The following is a 24008-nucleotide window of genomic DNA, read 5'->3' on the forward strand; positions in this document are numbered from 1 at the left end:
ATCTTCTTCCCATGCATGGAGGCAACCTATGCCTCTCCTGGTTACCAAACAAGGGCTTGGGAATAAGATTCTCATTCCCAAGCCCTCAATCCATGATCCAAACGCCCCCTAAGTGTGTTTGGATGGGGGTAATGGTTACCCCCTTGGGGTAACCATTACTTACACATTCCCATATTGGGGGGAATGAACCATTTTACTATTATGCCCTTGTAAAATATGAAACTTACTATTATGCCCTTGTGAAACATAAAATTACTATTATGCCTTTGTAAAACATAAAATTACCATTATACCCTTGTTAGACACAAAATTACTATTATACCCTTGTGAAACAAAAAATTACTTTTATGCCCTTGTGAAACACGAAATTACCATTATGCCCTTGTTAAACATTAATTAATAATAATGAAATATATATCTATGATTTAATTATTTTATGAATAATAATTATTTAAAATAAAGATTATCAGAAATTAATTAAAAAATTCTAGTACGGAATGTAAAAATGTTATTTGAGATAATTACTCATTTAAATTTAATTAATAATAATAAATTAAATATTTATGTTTTAATTATTTTAAAATAATAATTATTTCAATTAAATGTTATTTGAAATTAATTAAAAATTTTAGTTATGGAATGAAATTAATTATTTGAAATTAATTTCTAATTAAACATTAATTAATAATAATAAAATATTTATGTTTGATTATTTTATAAATAATAATTACTTATTAAAAATATCATTTTTTATACAAGGGGTAAAAATGTAATCTTAGTATAACCCCACTTTTTTCTTTTCCCATTCCCAATGAATTATCTCTCCAACCAAACACTTTTTTCATTACCATCCCCTACCCATTCCTTTCCCTTCTCTTTCATTACTTCATTCCCCCTTATTCCATTACTGTCATCCAAACGCTACCTAAAAGTTTTGGTATATACTATTCATACCTTACCGGTTGCCATAGGGTTTGCTTGGTTGGAGGTTTTTGGGGGTAAAGTAAGGGAAGGGTTTTTAAAAACCCATGCTTGGGTAGGAGGTTTTAGGGAGAGTTAAGGGTTGAGAAGTTTTAATGGAGGTTTCAAAACCTCCACTTTTCTCTCATTTCTCAACTCTCCAAATTGGAGAGTTATGGAGGTTTTGAGTACCAATATTTTTTTATTGACCAAAATGCCCATACTCATTTACAAAAATTACAAGATATTTGATTAATTAATAATATAATACTATTAATTTATATTATTATATTATTCAATTATACATATTAATATTGTTATATTAATTAATATCATTATTAATATTATTATATAATATTAATTTTATAATTGTATTAATTAATATTAATATTAATAATATTAATTATAATAATTATTATATTAATTATAGTAGTTAATATAATTATATTATTTAATTATATTAATTAATATTTAGTAATAATTAATGTTGAGATTTAATTAATTAATATTATTATATTAATTAATATCATTAATAATATTACTAATAATAATATTAATTATAATAATTATTATATTAGTTAATATTAGTTTATATTATTATATTATTTAATTATATTAATAATAATAATTAATTGTGAGATTTACATAAACAATTAAGTGAATGATGTATAAGTTTCATGTAATTGTAAATAAAGTTACAATTTTTGTCTTTCATCTTAAGAGTAATTTAGTAATATTACTATATAATCTTACCTCCAATTACCTTCAAATCAAACACAACAAGATTTCAAAATCTCCATTTACCTTACCTTATCCCAAGCAATAAAAGGTTTAAAATTTCCTTTTACCTTCCATTACTTTAACTTACTTTATTTTATGAAACCTTCTTATATCTCCGTCCAAACAAGCCTAAATGGTTTCTAACAAATGCCTCGTGATCCGTTCTGCGATGATGAAAGTGACCGAATGGCAGCTGATGAGAATAACTTGGGTTATATATCTACCGTCAAATTTCGATCAGACCGTCAAGATCTACTGTCAAGCTCGAAAGTAAGCCCTGATTCCCGCGTCCAAGATCAAAAAAGAAGCCCGCAACCCTAATGCCATTACCACCACCTCGAAGTTCACATCCTCGCCGCCCTTCTTCTCCCTCTCCGACGGCATCCGACACGCCGATGGCGAACGGAGACCAGTTTATGGCGGAGGTGCCGGCTTCGGTCGACAAGGATGTGGACTTCGCGAACTACTTCTGCACCTACGCGTTCCTGTACCACCAGAAAGAGATGCTCTCCGACCGCGTTCGCATGGAAGCCTACTACAACGCCGTGTTCAGGAACCTTACTCACTTCCGCGATAAGGTTTTCTCTAATTCGAATCAAAAAACCTTTTTTTTTTCCTTGTTGGTGTCTTCTTCGATCAGGTGACCTAATCCTGTGTTTTGGATGAAAAGGTTGTGTTGGATGTTGGTACTGGCAGTGGAATCCTTGCAATATGGTGTGCTCAAGCAGGAGCGAAGAAGGTGTATGCTGTTGAAGCTACGAAGATGTCGGAGCATGCTCGTGAGCTTGTTAAAGCTAATAGCGTCGGGGATGTAGTTGAGGTGATTGAGGGGTCGATGGAGGATGTTCTTTTGCCGGAGAAAGGTGTGGACTTATAGTTTCATACCATTTCTGTTTCTTGAATTCTTGGAGTACAGCTTAAATTGTGACTATTGGTTTGGTTTTTGTTTGCAGTTGATGTTATAATATCGGAATGGATGGGATATTTTCTTCTTCGAGAGTCAATGTTTGACTCTGTTATTTGTGCAAGAGATCGATGGCTTAAGCCAGACGGAGTAATGTAAGCTTTTTAGATGAATTATTGCATTTTTTTTCCATATCTACTCTTAAGTATGGCAATGTAAATGATTAGTAAAGTTTTAGATTTTAGTTAAGAACATGTCACTAAAACATAAAAGTAAATTCCTGTTTTTATTGGCAGGTGGCCATTCTTAAAATGTAAGTGATAAGAATTTCAATTTGTGAATTTCATATTAAGTGAACTGTGCATTGTATTTTGTTTGTTGCAGGTATCCTAGCCATGCTCGCATGTGGATTGGGCCTATAAGATCTGGCTTATCTGAACAAAAAATGAATGACATGGAAAATGCAATGAGCGACTGGTATTGCTTTGTTGACGAGATGGAAAGTCAATATGGTGTTAACATGAATGTTCTATCAAAGCCTTACCGAGATGAAAATGAGAAATACTATCTAAAGGTGCATTCTAATTTTCTTCAACCTCATGAGTTTGGCCCTTCTTTCATTGGAACCATTTAATTGGATGTAATCAAACAGTATCTTAAATCTTGCCTTGGCTGTTATCTTGCTTTAGTCCAGATCATATTTACTTGATGTCTTACCATATATATATATATATATATATATATATATATCCTTAATGTGTTGCAATATATATATTCTATGTTAAAACTGTACCTTGGTTTGCTTATTCTCATGCTGATAGCATTCTCGTATATTCCTTTTCCAGACATCATTGTGGAACAACCTTCATCCCAATCAAGTCATTGGGACCCCTGCTGTTATCAAGGAGATTGACTGTTTGACAGCTACTATAGATGAAATTCGTGAGCTTCGTGTAAAGTTTTCATTAAGAATCAACCTAGACAGGACGAGACTCTCTGGATTTGCTGGGTGGTTTGATGTTCATTTTCGGGTATATTTCTAGTGTAAATGAGCTGCTATTCTGAATGCTTTATAGATTATTCAGTTATTTGACTGATTCTTTCAGGGTAGCCATCAGAACCCAGCAAAAAATGAAGTTGAGTTAACTACTGCTCCTAGCGAAGACAATCCGACACATTGGGGCCAGCAGGTTGGTTTCTTTCTTGAATTTGAATTCCTTTGATAGTTTGGTGATCCTAGACTGGATTATGGAAATAAATATCTTCACTAAAATTGTGCGCAATCCATATAAGCCTGTTTGTTCATTTTCTCCTGGCTAAAAGCATTATTAATTGAAGCCATCTTTTTAGGTGTCAGTGAATGGATATTTGTTATTACAATACCTTGGCCTCCAGAAGACATTTGATATTCATGAAAAATAACTCTTCATAAACCTTTCTAACAATATCTCTGTTTTACTTTTCTTTTCAGGTGGATTTTTTATTTACTTGGCATATTCAGTAACATTGTGCTCCAAAGACTAATCTTAATATTGTTTTGTTATAGTTTTGTCAGTAAATTTGATCATCCTCTTCAAGTGGCATGATATTGTTTTCATACAAGCAAAGCAAAGTTGTTTGGATCATTAATTATTGGCATTCATGTTCCTCTGACTGTAATTTGAGCAGACATTCCTATTACATCCTCCGCTAAGAGTCAATGAAGGGGATAAACTGGCGGTCTCTTTCTCAATGGTTCGCTCCAAACACAACCACAGGCTGATGGATGTGGAATTCACTTCTGAATTGCAGCAGTCATCTGGGAAGATGCATTCACCTGTCTTCTCCAAGTTCTATATTGAATAAAGATTCAATGATTCAGGTACTTATCTGTATCAGTCGCTTGTTTAAGAAGTCATTCAATTACATTGCTTCAACTGTATAACTTATACAATTCCCCATATCATTTTTGGTTTCTATTTCACATTGTTCACATTTCTCCTGCTAAGTCATGTGGCCTACCTTGAAATCAACTTATTGATGTGGAGGCCTGTTTTGAGAACTTACGCCACAGTACTACTTCTCATACCTATTGACAATTTACACCCCTCCTTGCTTCTACTTGGAAATGAAAATGGACGGATAACTGAAACAATAAATGTATCATTCATTACTTCTTTTCTCTCAAGTGAATTGAGTTGCATGTGCTCTGCTACTAGAGTTTCACCTTTTTCTTTGCTTCGCCATCTCTTTAGTTTAATGTCATGCATTACATCGATATGAGGATCATTCTGAATTGCAGCACCAATTATGCAGGCATATTTCACCAAATATTCAAAAGAACTGTGTTTTAATTACTTATCTTTTGTTGTTTTTAATTTCAGCTGAAATTTTTTGATGCCGTGCAGATTTTGTTGCAGGAGGGAATGTAACCCCACACGTTAATCCTGAAAGCTACAAAGTCATGCATTGGTCATGCACAACCAATGTGTGAGACCCCTTTCACCGGACACCCAAGCCAACATGTTGCAAACCTTGCCAAACCGTAGGGTGCAGTGCTTCTTTCTAGTTTGTACTATGCAAATATCTTTGAATCAAATTGTGTGGTTGATGAGAACTTTCCCTATTTTTTATGAGGACAAAGCATGTATCTGTCACTCTCGACCAGTGTTAATTGACTCACTGAAATATCTTTAACTGTTATTCTGCTAATTACATCACAGTCTTATAATATCAAGCTGAGTACACAAAGTTCATTAGTAATAACATGCTTTAATCATTATTAGTATTATAAATTGCAGAGCTTTGTCTCTTTGCTTAGGAATTCAAAAGATTAGTGAAGTCCCATTCTTGAAGTTACGACACATAGTTTGACCCGGTTGAAATAATAATAATAATAATAATAATAATAATAATAATAATAATAATAAAAAATCCAAGAACCTCTAAGCGGATCTAAAACAATTGGATCCGATAAAGAGGGCATAAAAGGGAAGACGTCTGTCTCTTGGAGATCCATCTCTAGCTTCAGTGACGCTGCGATGCACAGGTCTGGGAGCTCAACTCACGTCGGAGTGGCCCGAGAAGCCAAGGCCTCGTCTCCGCCCTCGGCCTCCAGATTGATGCCGGCCCTTCAGTTGCCACCGGACCTCCCCACCTATGATCCTCTGTCTAACCAGACGACGTCTGTTTAGATCAACAAATCTAAATGAATATGTAAAAAAACTAAAAAAAAAATTTAGACAAACAAAAAGGACCGAGGGAGTATTTAACATGTTAACTTTAAGCACATGAATATCCACAAGCAAAACAAGGGATGGGCAGGACTTTCTGACTTTTCTGAAGATAAATACAAAAGCAAAACAAAAATAAATAAATAAATCCTTTAACAACCAATTCCTTGAAAAACTTTTCAATCTGATTAGAACCATGAATGACATGGCTACGAGTTGTTAAATTGTTAATGGCTGAATTTATATCATTGGCATCAACAAATGTTACATCTCAAAAGAGCATGGCATAAACTACATGGAAAAACAAATGGATTAGACCTTTCTTAAAAAAAGTATACTTATGATGGAACATACTTCCACATCCAGAGTGATGCAACAAACCAAGGACATCATGCCATTCTGGAAGATGGCTGTCTCATGTCTCATAAGGGTGCTCTGTGATCTTATTCTGCAACACTGCCAGGGATTGGATAAACTTAGCATTGCATTATTTGTTAGAGAGTTGAACATGACTAAGATCTCAAGAGATAAATATATCCATATCTCAAGCAATTGCACTTTTATCTTCATGTCCCTGCACCCACTCAGCTGGCCACCAATCTGGTTTAGTAGCCTTAACCTTCACATTGTTATCTCTGATACTTAAAGCAGGTGAAGGCTTGAAAACCTCTTCCAACTTCACTAGGCCCATTCCCCGGCAGCCCAGGGTGGTCCTGACAGTGCCGATCAACAAACTTTAATGGAACTAAGCGCTTGCGGATAACACCACGATGGTGTGTTCGAGCAACTAGCTCTTGGCCGACATAGCACCCTTTATCGAAGGAGATGGCATTTAATGCAACAAGATTATACTCAAGAGGTATAGCTTCACCTGTAGAATATTAAACTAAAATTAGGAGCTAATGAGGTAGTTAAGAAGGTTTTAAATGCAAGTCAAATTCCCACAGAAGCAGGTTCACTGACTAAATCATGATAATTAATAGGATAAAATGGCAAAGCAATCACAAGATTCACAAATCTGTGAAAGGTCTAAGATGCATGATGAACAAGTTACAGCAACATGGCTATTAATATGAGAGGCTAGTCTAAATATGGCAAGCACAGTTGCATGGAAGATTTAAACATGCAGGGAACAAGTTACAGCAACAAGGTGAGATTCAGGAGCAAGCAGAGCAAAATCTATAACATTAACATAACCATTCTCATAACAAGGACTCATTCAGGAGAAGTTATTATTTCAGTAAGTTTAAACTCAGTTATACATAACAAAGTTAAAGAGTTCTAGACAGGAAGCTAGCAAGATAAGGAATGGGTATGCCACTCAAAAAAAGGACCTTACTTATACAATAATTAAAGCTATATGGGTGCATCACAGACAGCGAAATCAACCCATTAATGGCCTTCATCAAACTGCACTGGAGTCCTACAGGCATATTTGTCCTGTTAAGGACAAATGAAATTGCATTGGAGTTTTAACATGTAAAGTTATGTAGTACAAAGAATTTCCATATTCCTTTCATATTACAATATAGCCTGCTATCATGTTTGCCACCATGACATCACACACTTGACATAAATAAAATTCCAAGCCAATCAATCTATCTACCACTCTAAATTCAGGCATTAATACACATTGCATCCATGAAACTTAATACTAGACGGCCAAATATGATGCATAGTTACTGGTTAGGATTCTTAACCAGCCAAGACACAAATGAAGACATAGGAGGAGTTTCCTTTATTTTTTTCTCCCTTTTTTGATAATCATGTTATCAGCCTCCGCACAGCTCACTCATCAAAATTATATATTACAAATTCTTGCTGAACTATTAAGTTGCCAATAAAGGAGACGTCAACATTTTCTATATAAAAGCTAAGGGATTCTACAAACGTTAATGTGAGATTCTACAAAGCAACACAGTAATATCATGTTGTTATCATTGCAGTACATGTAGCTTTGTTTCATGTCATCTTGCTCATGGATGACAAAACCCTAGCAAGTTCTTTAGTTTTGCTTCAAAGCTTTTCAACCTACCATTAGTCACATATTGAACAAGATACCGCGATTGAGAACAATGTCTAAACATTTTTCTTTGAAAACCAAAACAAGCTCTTTATAGACAATTGCTGACACAAAACTGGAGTGAAAACAAAGCAGTTCCTATTGATAGGATGAAAGGCAGGTACCTTGTCGAGGCCAACCGGACCAAGCGATGATTTGACGATATTGGCAACCGCTTGACAGGCCACCACTGAAATCAATGAGACACAATCACTAAGGATCCAACGAGAAGGAGGGACTGCGAAAGCAAGCTAAGGAAGAGAAGAACACAAGTACCATTTTGGGTACGAATGTCCTGGCCATACTGGCCATCGCCTTGGATATCAGGGCTCCGAGAAAAGATCGCCATCGTTTGTGGTTGAAGGTGAGTGGCAGCGACAATAACCCCGGTGAGAGGGAAAGAGGCCCAGCGGCGAAGTGAGGCGCGAAGGACATTTTATGTTACTATAAGAATTGGCAGTTTAAGCACTTAAAACAGTAACAATTTGTAAATTACTGCAAAGTGAACATCAGATTCTCCATATATTCCTCGTGGTAATCAAGATTGAAGGTTTATTACATAAATATGGAATTAAAATCATCATATAAAACCAGAGATTCCACAATATACCCATAAAACAGAAGCATAAACAAACCAGCCAATTGTAAATTTAGAATCAAGGGCCTTTCCAACATACTCAACAGACATGATTTTTATTCAAAATAGAATTCCAAGCATTGAGAAATCTACAATTCTTGATTTTATGGTTAGTTTTTTCCAAAAGTCCACTGTTTGATCACAATGAAAACTACCATCCACCTTTGTATCAAATTTCATACCACTATCAATAATAAAATTTTAAAACAATACACATTAGTTTATTTTATTTGTTTATTTATTTTCCACACTCAATGGCCAGCATCACACATTACCACATCTAAATGGTCAGTGTATAGTTAGCAATTCCAAGCTTTTACATAGAAAAAATGCTCAATCATCTACCATGAACCCTGGTGGATAAATGAAATACTCATCAACCAGGTATACAAAGACCAATCATCGATCCAAAATTTCAGCTTTGAAAAGGTATGGGTTGTCTCCCAGGCCATGTTTCAATCTTCTCGAAGAATTTGACAGGCACAACACCATTAAAGCCCTCCGTCAGGATAACTTTGTTATCTGATATATATAGCTTCATGTCCTCTAAAAATGAAAGTTGATCCTTGTTAGGGCATAAATTGGACAAAGATTTCCATTTGACATGAGACAGGGCAATCTATATACCTTCCAGTGCCTTTCTGACGTTCAAGAAGACCAAGACATTAACATCTCTCCGCATACCTAAGAAAGCACAAATAAGAAAAAAAATTGCTATCAAAAGCAATGAATGCACTGAGTTGGAATTAATAGTAATGGCAATAGCTAATCTATTAAAGTTTTTGGGGAACAAAAAAAAAAGGTATGGCGAATCACAGCCACTTAGCCGGCAAGTATGATAATAACTTGGACAAAATCAATGAGATAAAGCAAAAGATCTACATAGTTCAAAACATAGATATTCAGTGGACGAGCTACCTATCAATTCAAATTAACAAAAGTAATTTTCTATTTCAATTGTAGAATATCAAGGAGTGATGCTACAAGTAAAAACTAATCTTTCAATCAGACCTTGTTCAGATTCTAACGTGGATATGTTCCCTCACATAATTACACAAGCGTCAAGCCTACATACCAAAGGCATGCTTTATAAGAAAATTATGTCTCAAAGTTTTGTTCAAGAGACAGAGATTTGATCTTCAACATGTATATTGAAAAGATAATGATTTGGTATGAAAATAAGAAATCTATACTTCATAGAACTACTCACAAGTTCCACAACCACTCACAAAAGAACCACTAAGGTGTTTCCCATAGTCCTCAAGACATAATCCTATCTATAAACTACTAAGAGATTGTTTGGTAATTAACAAATAAAAAATTCCAGGTGCTTGCGTGCAAAAATCTCATACACCTTATAAAACCTAAATATAGGTATAATGAGCAAAAACATAATAAAAAAAAACCAAAAACCAGGTTTACATGATCCTGTTGCGGTTTTTCTTTTCCTTCACTAAAAATAAGAAACAAAGCAGATTAGCCAAAACATGATACCAAACAGGCCCTAAAATTTCTGCAATTTAATTGACAATTGCAGCATTCCAGCCTCATGTTTGGGATTTCCAAACTGTGTGCATGCAAGCAAATTTCCCTTTCCTCGTTACCCACATCTCACCCTATATCCACTACTTAAATTTAAAGTAGAAGAAAATAAAGGAAGTAAACTGTTTTTAACAGTGTGCATCTTCACTATACCAAAAATAAAAAGAAAAAGAGTGGCGTAATTACACTATTTCCAAATGAACTGATAAGCACAAGTGACTAACGGGAAAAGGAAAGCTTTGTTGTCAATTGTAATGGCAGATCTAGATAAGTCATGTTATTATCCAGTTCGTATACTTTTTTGCAAAATCCATAACAATTGTATACAATAAGAATACTACACTGAATGCCTTCAAGAGCATACCGCTAATTATTTGACCATCTGTAGGCAATCCACATGAGAAATGGACGTGTAACCTTGCCATTCGCTTTAACCCAAATTGCAAGATTGATTCCAAATTCTTCTTATAAGTGCCATGCACACAAACTGAATTGTGAAGGATATAGAAATTTTAACAAGCCATAAAAGCACTTGAAACATAAGAAAACTTAGTCCAATTGCTTTACCTAGTTCATCAACTGACAAGATGGGCTGTAATAAGCTCTCAGAGCTGATAATCTACAAACAAATGTAGCAAAATTTTCAAGATATAAAAGTGAATGATAAAGAACAAAACTTTAAATTCACTTAGAACGAACAAATTCCTCAAGGTGAAAAGTCTAAATCAAATGCAAAAAAAACAAAAATTGCAGATCAGTAAAACCTCCACCAAAAAATATTCTGTATCCATCAATGCAACAAGAAATTATCATATCAAAACCAACTAGGTAAATTTTTATGAAAAAAAAAAAATCTGATTTAAGCAAACTAGGCATTTCTACTTATTGGAGAACCTCAAATAATTAATGACACTCTTTACAATATTCAACCACTGCTAGGAAACAACAAAGAACCAACAAATCTATGATTTTTAATTTTTATTTTTATTTTTTTTTTTGGGGAAAAGAAAACAATACCGATATTGTGTGGCCCTGATTGGCACGGATCAAAAGCTCCCCATTTTCTTCCAAAAGGCCGAAGCGTTGTTTGTTATCCCTCCTCACTGCCTAATTCACAGTAGACACACGCATAAACACAAATTGTTAGGCATTTCTCGTGATTTATAGAAACTGAAAGCAAGAGAGCGACTAACCTCCTTAACTTCATCCACTGAGTGGGATCTCAAAGGGACCTTCGCAAGCGTCATCACATTCAACATTAACAAATCATGAACCCTAACATAACCATCGCTCCTCATATCCAACTTCAACTCTAAAGCCTGGTGGCGCAAGATCCTTGTCCTAAACCCAAACAAATTCCATAATTACCAATGAATTAGAAAAAAAGATCAAAGACAGAGGATTACAAGAGTCTCCCAAGAGCATCGATCCGATCAATGCCGCCTTTTCCACCGTGCGGGGACCGATCATCCCTAGAGCCAAAACCTCGGCCCTTTCCTCGAGAACTATAAAGCAACAATATAAGAGCAATCAGAGAAAAATTTGAAGACGGTGGTCAGAGACAAAGCAAGGTCATGCTGCTACCTTGAAGCTAATGGGGAGGAGGAGAAATGATGAGGTTCAGCGGTGGAGCTTTGCATTAGGGGAAAAGGGCGAGGGTTTGAAGAGAGAGCGGAGAGGAGGAAATGGTGGGAGAGCCGGAGAGCAGGGGAAAGAAGAAGGGATGAAGAAGAAGAAGAAGCAAAACAACAGAGAGCTCGAAGGGACAATGATGCTGAAGGCCACATTGAAGAGCGGGTGTGTTTTGGTTTCGGGTTCAAACGCCTGTCGAAATTAAATTTTCTTTTGTGTATGATCACATCCATAAATTATTTTATTATTATTATTATTATTATTATTATTATTATTATTATTATTATTATTATTAAGCAAACTCCCTAGCTCCGCATTGCGGTTTTACAATTTTGAATGTTTTGAGGTAATATAGTATATAGAATACAATGGAAGCCAATATGATTAAATAACTTTTACAATATTAATAAAAAAACTCAGAATGAAAACTATTGGTAAACCTTGGTTTTGAAAGGTCTCATGAAAATTTATTATACAAATAAATAAGTGTAATTAAATTTTTATAATCATTGATTTCATAATTATTCTAAAAAAAAACTTAAATGGTATAAAAAATTGCATTTGTTCCTTGAAATACTATAGGAGCATATTATACATCTACTTTAAAATTTTAACTACGTAAATTCCCTTGCTCCGCGTCGTCTTTTTTTTTACAATTTTGATAATTGTAAGGTAATATAATATATAGACATAATTTAAAATATAAATAAAGTATTTTATTACAACATTATATACAGAGTTCTTATAAGAAAATGAATAAAACAAATGCAAATGAAACAATACCCAGTAGAAGAACCATTTATAAAAAAAGAAAAATAAAAAATGAAAGGGTAAGCAAAATTTAATCACACAATAATAAATATCACAACCTCTACAACTCATTAAAAAAATCAAAATCAAACCCAATGATGTTAGGATTATGACCACATGTTTTATTAGAAATTCATATAGGTTCTAAAGTTTCAACATCTCTCAAAGTTTAAGTTTCTATATTTCAAAATCTTCAATTTCTTCTAATTTGCTTAGATATAAAGAAAGACAAAAACCCATTTTCTATTATAACTTACAAATTGGCCTTAAAAATATGATTACATAGCTCATAATATAGACAGTTGGCTTACATTTTCCACAAACCAAATATCTTTCAATCACTATAATTGGTTTGTGAAAGCTTTTATAAAATATTTAATGCAAAATGCGATTAAAATTTACTAATGTCATAATTAATGCAAACAAATATTTAAGCAGCAAATTTCTGATAACCTAATATTGGTTACATATACTAAATACAATCTTAATAGGGGTAGATGATGGCATATCAACCACCAAAATCACTCTAAAAGACCACTGTTAGCATGAAACTTGATCAAGCTTCCAGCCTTAATGAAAGAGTCTATCGGAAGACTTTTACACATCTATTTGTAAGTATAACTTAACTGGCACCATAGCATCATCATGGGTTCTACTTCCTAAAAGTATATCAATGTTAGGATTAGTTGCCTTCATATCTTGTGTATCTCTAAGTTTAGCATGAAAACAAATACACGAGAAGGCATAATTGGTTCCAAAGCAAGATCTGTTAATTGTCAGGAACTTATGAATGAGTGCAATTGTCAATGGTGTATCAGGCGATAAAATTGCTTTCCTTTTCTTTTCTTTATTTTTCTTTTTTTCTTTTTCTTTTTTTGCATGAAATAGCCCATTATCTTCTACAACCTAGCTGACATAAACATAAAAGGCAGACTGGTTTTGAAACACAGGCTAAACCAAAAACCTTAATAAACTAAAATCTATCAGGGCTTGCAATTTTTTAAGACAAAACTGTATGATATTCAGTTTGAATGTACCTCCAAAAGGAGTTCAAGGTATAGAGGGTTTGGTGTCAAAGAGGTGTCAAGACTTAATGGGCTATATTATGGTCCATCAACATTTTAGAAGTTTCATTTAAAAAACAAAAAAAATTGCATTCATTAAATTAGAAAAAGCAACACAAGTTTCACCTTCTCAACCCCTTTGAGGGTTTGGGTTTATGAAATTTAGAGATGGTAATAAATACCCTATTCGATGGGTACATCTATACCCATACCCGATCAAAGAGGGTATTACCCGCTTTGACAGGTACTAGTAAGAGTATTAATCGTTATTTTTGAGCGGGAACAAGTCGGTTAAAGATATGCCCCTACCTTACCCATACCCTGTACCCTTACCTGTTGAAAAGGGTACGGGTTTTACCTATACCCATACCAATACTCGTACCCTCATATATATATATATATAACGTTTTATTACTTTTTGTGATATGTTATATAATTTTAAATTTATAGACATGTATTTAAACATTGTATTGTAATGAATTATAAATTATTATTATTATTTAAATTTAATTTAATTTAATTTAATTTAATAATTTGAACAGAAGTAAACAGATATTTTATAAATATAGATAAACGTACGGATTTATTTTCCTGAAGGGTACCGGCATAGACTAGAGTTTTGACAAACCTTGCCTGTTTCCATCTCTTGAAATTGTTTCTAGCAAATGCCTCGTGATCCGTTCTGCGATGATGAAAGTGACTGAATGGCAGCCGATGAGAATGACTTTGGGTTATATATCCACCGTCACTTGTCGATCAGACCGTCGAGATCCACTGTCAAGCTCGAAAATAATCCCTGATTCCCGCCTCCAAGAACAATGAAGCCCGCAACCCTAATGCCATTACCACCACCTCGAAGTTCACACCCTCGCCGCCCTTCTGCTCCCTCTCCGACGGCATCCGACACGCCGATGGCGGACGGAGACCAGTTCATGGCGGAGGTGCAGCTTCGGTGGACAAGGATGTTGACTTCGCGAACTACTTCTGCACCTACGCATTCCTGTACCACCGGAAGGAGATGCTCTCCGACCGCGTTTGCATGGACGCCTACTACAACGTCGTGTTCAGGAACCTTACTCACTTCCGCTATAAGGTTTTCTCTAATTCGAATCAAAAAACCTTTTTTTTTCCTTGTTGGTGTCTTCTTCGATCAAGTGACCTAATCCTATGTTTTGGATGAAAAGGTTGTGTTGGATGTTGGTACTGGGAGTGGAATCCTTGCAATATGGTGTGCTCAAGCAGGAGCGAAAAAGGTGTAAAATGTTGAAGCTACGAAGATGTCGGAGAATGCTCGTGAGCTTGTTAAAGCTAATAGCGTCGGGGATGTAGTTGAGGTGATTGAGGGGTCGATGGAGGATGTTCTTTTGCTGGAGAAAAGTCTGGACTTGTAGTTTCATACCATTTTTGTTTCTTGAATCCTTGAAGTTTAGCTTACATTGTTAGTATTGGCTTGATTTTGGTTTGCAGTTGGATGTTATAATATCAAAATGGATGGGATATTTTCTTCTTCGAGAGTCAATGTTTGACTCTGTTATTTGTGCAAGAGATCGATGGCTTAAGCCAGATGGAGTAATGTAAGCTATTTTAATGAATTACTCACCAGTGAGCCTCCTATACCTTGAATTTTGATGTCTTATTTCTAATTTTGGATGAAACACCTTTGTAACTCCCAACTTACTTTGTGAAACCCTTTATACCTTGAACTCCTTTTGGAGGTGCATTCAAACTGAATATCTTATAAGATTGCAAGGCCTGATAGATTTTAGTTTATTAAGCTTTTTGTTTTAGCCTGGGTCTCAAAACCAATCTGTCTTTTATGTTTATGTCGGCTAGGTTGTAGAAGATAATGGGCTATTTCATGCAAAAAAAAAATAATAATAATAATAAAAAAGAAAGGGAAAACAATTTTATCGCCTGAAACACCATTGACAATTGCACTCATCCATAAGTTCCTAACAATAACATATCTTGCTTAGGAAGCACAGTTGACAAATCTATTACCTAAGTTCTATAGTGGACATCATTCAAATTCAAAGCTTGTATCAACAACCATATGGAAAATAAATAAAAACCACATAAAAATTTGTTGACATGCAAATCAAGTTCTACAATCCAATGTTATGAATGATGCTTTTGCTAAAATAACAAGTAGACAGCAAGTTCCAGTGCACAGCAAAAAATAAGTGCACAGGCAGTATGCTATCTCAATAAATAAGAGCAACAAAAGGATAGGTGGTCAATTAATTTACCTTGAATTGGAGAGTGTTGTTGATAGCATTGCTCACTAGCTCCCAATTTGGGCCCAAATCATGAACAAGGACAACAAGTTCCTGATGAAGCATTTCATTAGCATTTCATTAACTTAATAAATTAAATAAGAGGATGAGGAAAATGATATTTAAATCAAACTAATAAAGCAACCTGGTCCTCAAATGCTGCCCATGGATTTCTAGACCCTAATTGTCCTATAGTCATCTGCTAGAGAAAAATCTATAACATTAACATAACCATTCTCATAACAAGGACTCATTCAGGAGAAGTTATTATTTCAGTAAGTTTACACTCAGTTATACATAACAAAGTTAAAAGAGTTCTAGACAGGAAGCTAGCAAGATAAGGAATGGGTATGCCACTCAAAAAAAGGACCCTACTTATACAATAATTAAAGCTATATGGGTGCATCACAGACAGCGAAATCAACCCACTAATGACCTTCATCAAACTACACTGGAGTCCTACAGGGCATATTTGTCCTGTCAAGGACAAATGAAATTGCCTTGGAGTTTAACATGTAAAGTTATGTAGTACAAAGAATTTCAATATTCCTTTCATATTACAATATAGCCTGCCTGGGAAACACGGACACGGCAAAACTGCCGACGTACCGGTGTCGTGCCGGTGTCGGACACGGTCGGATACCGTCTCCGACACCCTCTCATACGATTGAACACCTCTCGACATGCCTGGATACGGCCGAACTAGATTTTTGGTGGGGAAGCTTCGTCTTACCTTAGGTTGCAGAAGTTCGGGTTGAGATTTTCGCCGGCATGAGGCTTGTAAGAGGATGAAATTGAGGTGATGAGAGGTGGAGCATGATGACAGAGACGGCAATTGCGAGGGTTCGAGGGAGGGGCTTTATGAGCCTCTACGCGCGGAGGTGACGAGGGCTAGAGAGGTGGATGACAGGAGCTGCGCGCGGCGGTGACGAGGGCTAGAGAGGTGGTCCGGTGGAGGAGAGGCGCCACGCGGGTAGGTGACGAGGGTTGGAGAGAAGGAGAGGCGGGGCGGCTCATAGTGTTCCAAGCCTTTTAACATCTAGGGTTTCTCCACAAACATCAATCCTGACCGTTCATTTATTTTATTTTTATTTTTTTTAAATTTTGTTTAGACTCATTTGCACTTTATTTTTTTAAAATATTTATTATAAGATATTATAAAGTGAAATATCAAAATTAAATAACAAATTTAATATTATTATAATTATACATTATATTATATTATATCATTATTTATTTTTAAATTAAGGAAACGTTTTTTAATATTAGTGTATTTACTGTTGTTATGTCAATGTTGAAGACTTTCCTTTGGCATAATTGCAATAGATTTATTATAAAAATTATTTATATTTAAACAATAAATATAATTATTTATATTTATAATAAATATTTTTCATTAAATATATATATTTATATTATTTTTTTATTGTCATGTCCCGCTATACCCGTGTCCTTAATTTTCAAAAATTACCGTGTCCGTGTCGTATCGTGTCCTCATGTATGTGTCCATGCTTCATAGTAGCCTGCTATCATGTTTCATAGTAGCCTGCTATCATGTTTGCCACCATGATATCACACACTTGACATAAATAAAATTCCAAGCCAATCAATCTATCTACCACTCTAAATTCAGGCATTAATACATATGGCATCCATAAAACTTAATATTAGGCGGCCAAATATGATGCATAGTTACTGGTTAGGATTCTTAACCAGCCAAGACACAAATGAAGACATAGGAGGAGTTTCCTTTATTTTTTTCTCCCTTTTTTGATAATCATGTTATCAGCCTCCGCACAGCTCACTCATCAAAATTATATATTACAAATTCTTGCTGAACTATTAAGTTGCCAATAAAGGAGACGTCAACATTTTCTATATAAAAGCTAAGGGATTCTACAAAGGTTAATGTGAGATTCTACAAAGCAACACAGTAATATCATGTTGTTATCATTGCAGTACATGTAGCTTTGTTTCATGTCATCTTGCTCATGGATGACATAACCCTAGCGAGTTCTTTAGTTTTGCTTCAAAGCTTTTCAACCTACCATTAGTCACATATTGAACAAGATACCGCGATTGAGAACAATGTCTAAACATTTTCCTTTGAAAACCAAAACAAGCTCTTTATAGACAATTGCTGACACAGAACTGGAGTGAAAACAAAGTAGTTCCTATTGATAGGATGAAAGGCAGGTACCTTGTCGAGGCCAACCGGACCAAGCGATGATTTGACGATATTGGCAACCGCTTGACAGGCCACCACTGAAATCAATGAGACACAATCACTAAGGATCCAGTGAGAAGGAGGGACTGCGAAAGCAAGCTAAGGAAGAGAAGAACACAAGTACCATTTTGGGTACGAACGTCCTGGCCATACTGGCGCTCGCCCTGGATATCAGGGCTCCGAGAAAATATCGCCATCGTTTGTGGTTGAAGGTGAGCGGCGGCGACAATAACCCTGGCGAGAGGGAAAGAGGCCCAGCGGCGAAGTGAGACGCAAAGGACATTTTATGTTACTATAAGAATTGGCAGTTTAAGCATTTAAAACAGTAACAATTTGTAAATTACTGCGAAGTGAACATCAGATTCTCCATGTATTCCTTGTGGTAATCAAGATTGAAGGTTCATTAGATAAATATGGAATTAAAATCATCACATAAAACCAGAGATTCCACAATATACCCATAAAACAGAAGCATAAACAAACCAACCAATTGTAAATTTAGAATCAAGGGCCTTTCAAACATACTCAACAGACTTGATTTTTATTCAAATAAGAATTCCAAGCATTGAGAAATCTACAATTCTTAGTTTTATGGTTATTTTTTTCCAAAAGTCCACTGTTTGATCACAATGAAAACTACCATCCACCTTTGTATCAAAATTCATAACACTATCAATAATAAAATTTTAAAACAATACACATTAGTTTATTTTATTTGTTTATTTATTTTCCACACTCAATGGCCAGCATCACACATTACCATATCTGAATAGTCAGTGTATAATTAGCAATTCCAAGCTTTTACAAAGAGAAAATGCTCGATCATCTACCATGAACCTGGTGGATAAATGAGATACTCATCAACCAGGTATACAAAGACCAATCATCGAAGACGTATCATTTTGACTTAGATGTTTTTCATGGCTTGGCATCAAGTTCCATTTTACACAATAATTAATCCAAACTTGATAACCTATGTAAAACAATAAAATTACAAACTCACCAAGGTAAGGCCATCCAAAATTTCAGCTTTGAAAAGGTATGGGTTGTCTCCCGGGCCATGTTTCAATCTTCTCGAAGAATTTGACAGGCACAACACCATTGAAGCCCTCGGTCAGGATAACTTTGTTATCGGATATATATAGCTTCATGTCCTCTAAAAATGAAAGTTGATCCTTGTTAGGGCATTAATTGGACAAAGAATTCCATTTGACATGAGACAGGGCAATCTATATACCTTCCAATGCCTTTCTGACATTCAAGAAGACCAAGACATTAACATCTCTCCTCATACCTAAGAAAGCATAAATATGAAAGAAAAGTGCTATCAAAAGCTGGCAAATGAAGTGAAAGAAATTGGTCGGTTATAATTAGCAATGAATGTACTGAGTTGGAATTAACAGTAATGGTAATAGCTAATCTCTTAAAGTTTTAGGGGATAAAAAAATAGGTATGGCGAATCACAGCCACTTAACCGGCAAGTATGATAATAACTTGGACAAAATCAATGAGATAAAGCAGAAGATCTACATAGTTCAAAACATAGATATTCAGTGGGCGAGCTACCTATCAATTCAAATTAACGAAAGTAATTTTCTATTTCAATTGTAAACTATCAAGGAGTGATGCTACAAGTAAAAACTAATCTTTCAATCAGTCCTTGCTCAGATTCTAACGTGGATATGCTCCCTCACACAATTACCCAAGCGTCAAGCCTGCATAACAAAGGCATGCTTTATAAGAACATTATGTCTCAAAGTTTTGTTCAAGAGTCAGAGATTTGATCTTCAACATATATTGAAAAGATAATGATTTGGTATGAAAATAGGAAATCTATACTTCATAGAACTACTCACAAGTTCCACAACCACTCTCACACAAGAACTACTAAGGTGTTTCCCAAAGTCCTCAAGAAATAATCCTATCTCTAAACTACTATGAGGTTGTTTGGTAATTAACAAATAAATAATTCCAAGTGCTTGTGTGCAAAAATCTCATACACCTTATAAAACCTAAATATAGGTATAATGAGCAAAAACATAATAAAAAAACCAAAAACCAGGTTTACATGATCCTTTTGCGGTTTTTCTTTTCCTTCACTAAAAAAAAAAAACAAAGCAGATTAGCCAAAACATGATACCAAATACACCCTAAAATTTCTGCAATTTAATTGACAATTGCAGCACTCAGCCTCGTGTTTGGGATTTCCAAACTGTGTGTATGCAAGCAAATTTCCCTTTCCTCGTTACCCACATCTCACCCTATATCCACTACTTAAATTTAAAGTAGAAGAAAATAAAGGAAGTAAACTGTGTTTTAACAGTGTGTATCTTCACTAGACCAAAAACAAAAAGAAAATGAGTGGCGTAATTACACTATTTCCAAATGAACTGATAAGCACAAGACACTAACGGGAAAAGGAAAGCTTTGTTGTCAATTGTAATGGCAGATCTAGATAAGTCATGTTACTATCCAGTTCGTATTCTTTTTTGCAAAATCCATAACAATTGTATACAATAAGAATACTACACTGAATGCCTTCAAGAGCATACCGCTAATTATTTGACCATCTGTAGGCAATCCACATGAGAAATAGACGTGTAACCTTGCCATTCGCTTTAACCCAAATTGCAAGATTGATTCCAAATTCTTCTTATAAGTGCCATGCACACAAACTGAGTTGTGAAGGATATAGAAATTTTAACAAGCCATAAAAGCACTTGAAACATAAGAAAACTTAGTCCAATTGTTTTATTTGTACCTAGTTCATTAATAGACAAGATGGGCTGTAACAAGCTCTCAGAGCTGATAATCTACAAAGAAATGTAGCACATGTTCAAGATATAAAAGTGAATGATAAAGAACAAAACTTTAAATTCACTTAGAACGAACAAATTCCTCAAGGTGAAAAGTCTAAATCAAATGCAAAAAAAAAAAAAAAATGCAGATCAGTAAAACCTCCACCAAAAAATATTATGTATCTATCAATGCAACAAGAAATTATCATATCAAAACCAACTAGGTAAATTTTTATGAAAAAAAAGAATCTGATTTAAGCAAACTAGGCATTTCTACTTATTGGAGAACCTCAGATAATTAATGAAATTCTTTACAATATTCAACCACTGCTAGGAAACAACTAAGAACCAACAAAACTATGATTTTTAATTTTCATTTTTATTTTATTTTTTGGGGAAAAGAAAACAATACCGATATTGTGTGGCCCTGATTGGCACGGATCAAAAGCTCCCCATTTTCTTCCAAAAGGCCGAAGCGTTGTTTGTTATCCCTCCTCACTGCCTAATTCACAGCAGACACACGCATAAACACAAATTGTTAGGCATTTCTCGTGATTTATAGAAACTGAAAGCAAGAGAGCGACTAACCTCCTTAACTTCATCCACTGAGTGGGATCTCAAAGGGACCTTCGCAAGCGTCATCACATTCAACATTAACAAATCATGAACCCTAACATAACCATCGCTCCTCATATCCAACTTCAACTCTGAAGCCTGGTGGCGCAAGATCCTTGTCCTAAACCCAAACAAATTCCATAATTACCAATGAATTCGAAAAAAAGATCAAAGACAAAGAGGATTACAAGAGTCTCCCAAGAGCATCGATCCGATCAATGCCGCATTTTCCACCGTGCGGAGACCGATCATCCCTAGAGCCAAAACCTCGGCCCCTTCCTCGAGAACTATAAAGCAACAATATAAGAGCAATCATAGAAGAATTTGAAGACGGTGGTCAGAGACAAAGCAAGGTCATGCTGCTACCTTGAAGCTAATGGGGAGGAGGAGAAAGGATGAGGTTCAGCGGTGGAGCTTTGCATTAGGGGAAAAGGGCGAGGGTTTGAAGAGAGAGAGGAGAGAAGGAAATGGTGGGAAAGCCAGAGAGCAGGGGAAAGAAGAAGGGATGAAGAAGAAGAAGAAGCAAAACAACAGAGAGCTCGAAGGGACAATGATGCTGAAGGCCACATTGAAGAGCGGGTGTGTTTCGGTTTCGGGTTCAAACGCCTGTCGAAATTAAATTTTCTTTTGTGTATGATCACATCCATAAATTATTTTATTATTATTATTACTAAGCAAACTCTAATATAGTATATATATTGAATACAACAGAAACCCCAATATGATTAAATAACTTTTACAATATTAATAAAAGAACTTAGAATGAAAACTATTGGTAAACCTTGGTTTTGAAAGGTCTCATGAATATTTATTATACAAATAAATAAGTGTAATTAAATTTTTATAATTATTGATGTCATAATTATTATAAACAAAAACTTAAATGGTATAAAAAAATTAAATTTGTTCATTGAAATACTATAGGAGCATATTAGGCATCTACTTTAAAATTTTAACTACGTAAATTACCTTGCTCCGCGTCGTCTTTTTTTTTTATAATTTTGATAATTGTAAGGTAATATAGTATATAGACATAATTTAAAATATAAATAAAGTATTTTATTACAACGTTATATACAGAATTCTTACAAGAAAATGAATAAAACAAATGCAAATGAAACAATACCCAGTGGGAGAACCATTTATAAAAAAAGAAAAATAAAAAATGAAAGGGTAAGCAAAATTTAATCACACAATAATAAATATCACAACCTCTACAACTCATTAAAAAAATCAAAATCAAACCCAATGATGTTAGGATTATGATCACATGTTTTTTAGAAATTCATATAGGTTCTAGAGTTTCAATATCTCTCAAAGTTTAATTTTCTATATTTCAAAATCTTCAATTTCTTCTAATTTGCTAAGATATAAAGAAAGACAAAAACCCATTTTCTATTATAACTTACAAATTGGCCTTAAAAATATGATTACATAACTCATAATATAGACTGTTGGCTTACATTTTCCACAAACCAAATATCTTTCAATCACTATAATTGGTTTGTGAAAGCTTATATAAAATATTTAATGCAAAATGCGATTAAAATTTACTAATGGTGTGGGCTCCTTTCATTCCACCCGGCCTTTGATTAGGATTGACCGGATAAAAAGCATGGATCACAAATCAAATTTTAATATTTTGTAGACTTCAAGAGATTGTGGGTTCATGACTTCCATTAGGGGCAAGCCCCTAATGTTAATTACCCTAGACATTGTCACATGAACCTCCGATTAAGAAAATAAGTGTGAAGAAAGAAACATATTCCAACAAATAAATTTTATTCATGAAATCATAGACTTCGTTGAAAATACAAGAAGTTTGGAATTTAATCATAGTGACGCAACAATAATTGTAGCCTTTTATCTCCTTCCGACTATTTTGCCAAAAATCGTGCTTTGACTTTTGTTGACTTTTGGTCTTCGTCAACGGTCGAAATATGCATCTTGAACATGACTTAGAAACTGGTGAAGTTGTGTTTTGGATATTTGAATTTGCATCTTGGACTTGATTTGGAACTTGATTTAATTCTTCATAAGCTTCGGCTTTCAGGCTTGTGAAATTTTTCGCAACTTGTGAACTCTCCAACGCTTTATCCTTAATGTTGTTGAGCTCATTTGTTGATTTATTTGAAACTTGAAACTTGGACATTTGATCTTTTGCATCTTAGATCTTGATTTGGATTTCAAGCTGTGGATTCTCTATGTTGATGAATCACAAACTTGGTTTGACTTTTCATGAGCTTCGGCTATCATGCTTGTGAAGCTTCTTTTTTTTTTTGCAACTTGTGAACTCTTCAACGCCTTAGCTTTGAGGTTGTTGAACTCATTTGTTGACTTGTTTGAAACTTGGAACTTGGATTTTTCAGTTTGCATCTTGAATTTGATTTGGAACTTGATTTGATTTTTTTTATAAGCTTCGGCCTTCAGACTTGTGAGGCTTTTTGCAACTTGTGAACTCTTCAACACTTTAACTTTGAGGTTGTTGA

The 24008-nt window shown here is 34.7% G+C and overlaps 2 protein-coding genes across 9 annotated transcripts; one reads left to right on the forward strand and one right to left on the reverse strand.

Annotated features, from left to right (window-relative positions):
• Window positions 1-1974: 1974 nt before the first annotated feature.
• LOC120262469 (protein arginine N-methyltransferase PRMT10-like) lies at window positions 1975-4489 on the forward strand. Its single transcript, XM_039270585.1, has 7 exons — window positions 1975-2318; window positions 2411-2603; window positions 2694-2799; window positions 3029-3218; window positions 3490-3675; window positions 3751-3834; window positions 4313-4489. The coding sequence occupies exons 1-7, from the start codon at window positions 2061-2063 to the stop codon at window positions 4487-4489; spliced, it is 1194 nt and encodes a 397-aa protein (XP_039126519.1). The 5' UTR covers window positions 1975-2060.
• A 3514-nt stretch (window positions 4490-8003) lies between these two features.
• LOC120262470 (tRNA 2'-phosphotransferase 1-like) lies at window positions 8004-22127 on the reverse strand. 8 transcript variants are annotated; one of them, XR_005536782.1, is made up of 11 exons: window positions 21886-22127; window positions 21708-21806; window positions 21493-21640; window positions 21317-21406; window positions 20868-20919; window positions 20659-20781; window positions 19344-19400; window positions 19110-19262; window positions 18231-18340; window positions 18080-18144; window positions 17727-17923 (listed from the first exon to the last, which is right to left on the reverse strand). XR_005536782.1 is itself a non-coding variant. In XM_039270586.1 (10 exons), the coding sequence occupies exons 2-10, from the start codon at window positions 15879-15881 to the stop codon at window positions 8971-8973; spliced, it is 969 nt and encodes a 322-aa protein (XP_039126520.1). In that variant the 5' UTR covers window positions 15882-15933; window positions 16613-16898; the 3' UTR covers window positions 8772-8970. The 8 variants fall into 8 exon arrangements, 5 of the variants coding, with proteins under 5 accessions (XP_039126520.1, XP_039126521.1, XP_039126524.1 ...); XR_005536783.1 differs by lacking the exons at window positions 17727-17923; window positions 18080-18144; window positions 18231-18340 and adding exons at window positions 8004-8108; window positions 8195-8362; XM_039270586.1 differs by lacking the exons at window positions 17727-17923; window positions 18080-18144; window positions 18231-18340; ... (6 more) ...; window positions 21708-21806; window positions 21886-22127 and adding exons at window positions 8772-9101; window positions 9183-9239; window positions 10462-10584; ... (5 more) ...; window positions 15853-15933; window positions 16613-16898.
• Between the last annotated feature and the right edge of the window lie 1881 nt (window positions 22128-24008).

Source organism: Dioscorea cayenensis, chromosome 5, assembly GCF_009730915.1.
Source record: "Dioscorea cayenensis subsp. rotundata cultivar TDr96_F1 chromosome 5, TDr96_F1_v2_PseudoChromosome.rev07_lg8_w22 25.fasta, whole genome shotgun sequence".
NCBI lineage: Eukaryota > Viridiplantae > Streptophyta > Magnoliopsida > Dioscoreales > Dioscoreaceae > Dioscorea > Dioscorea cayenensis.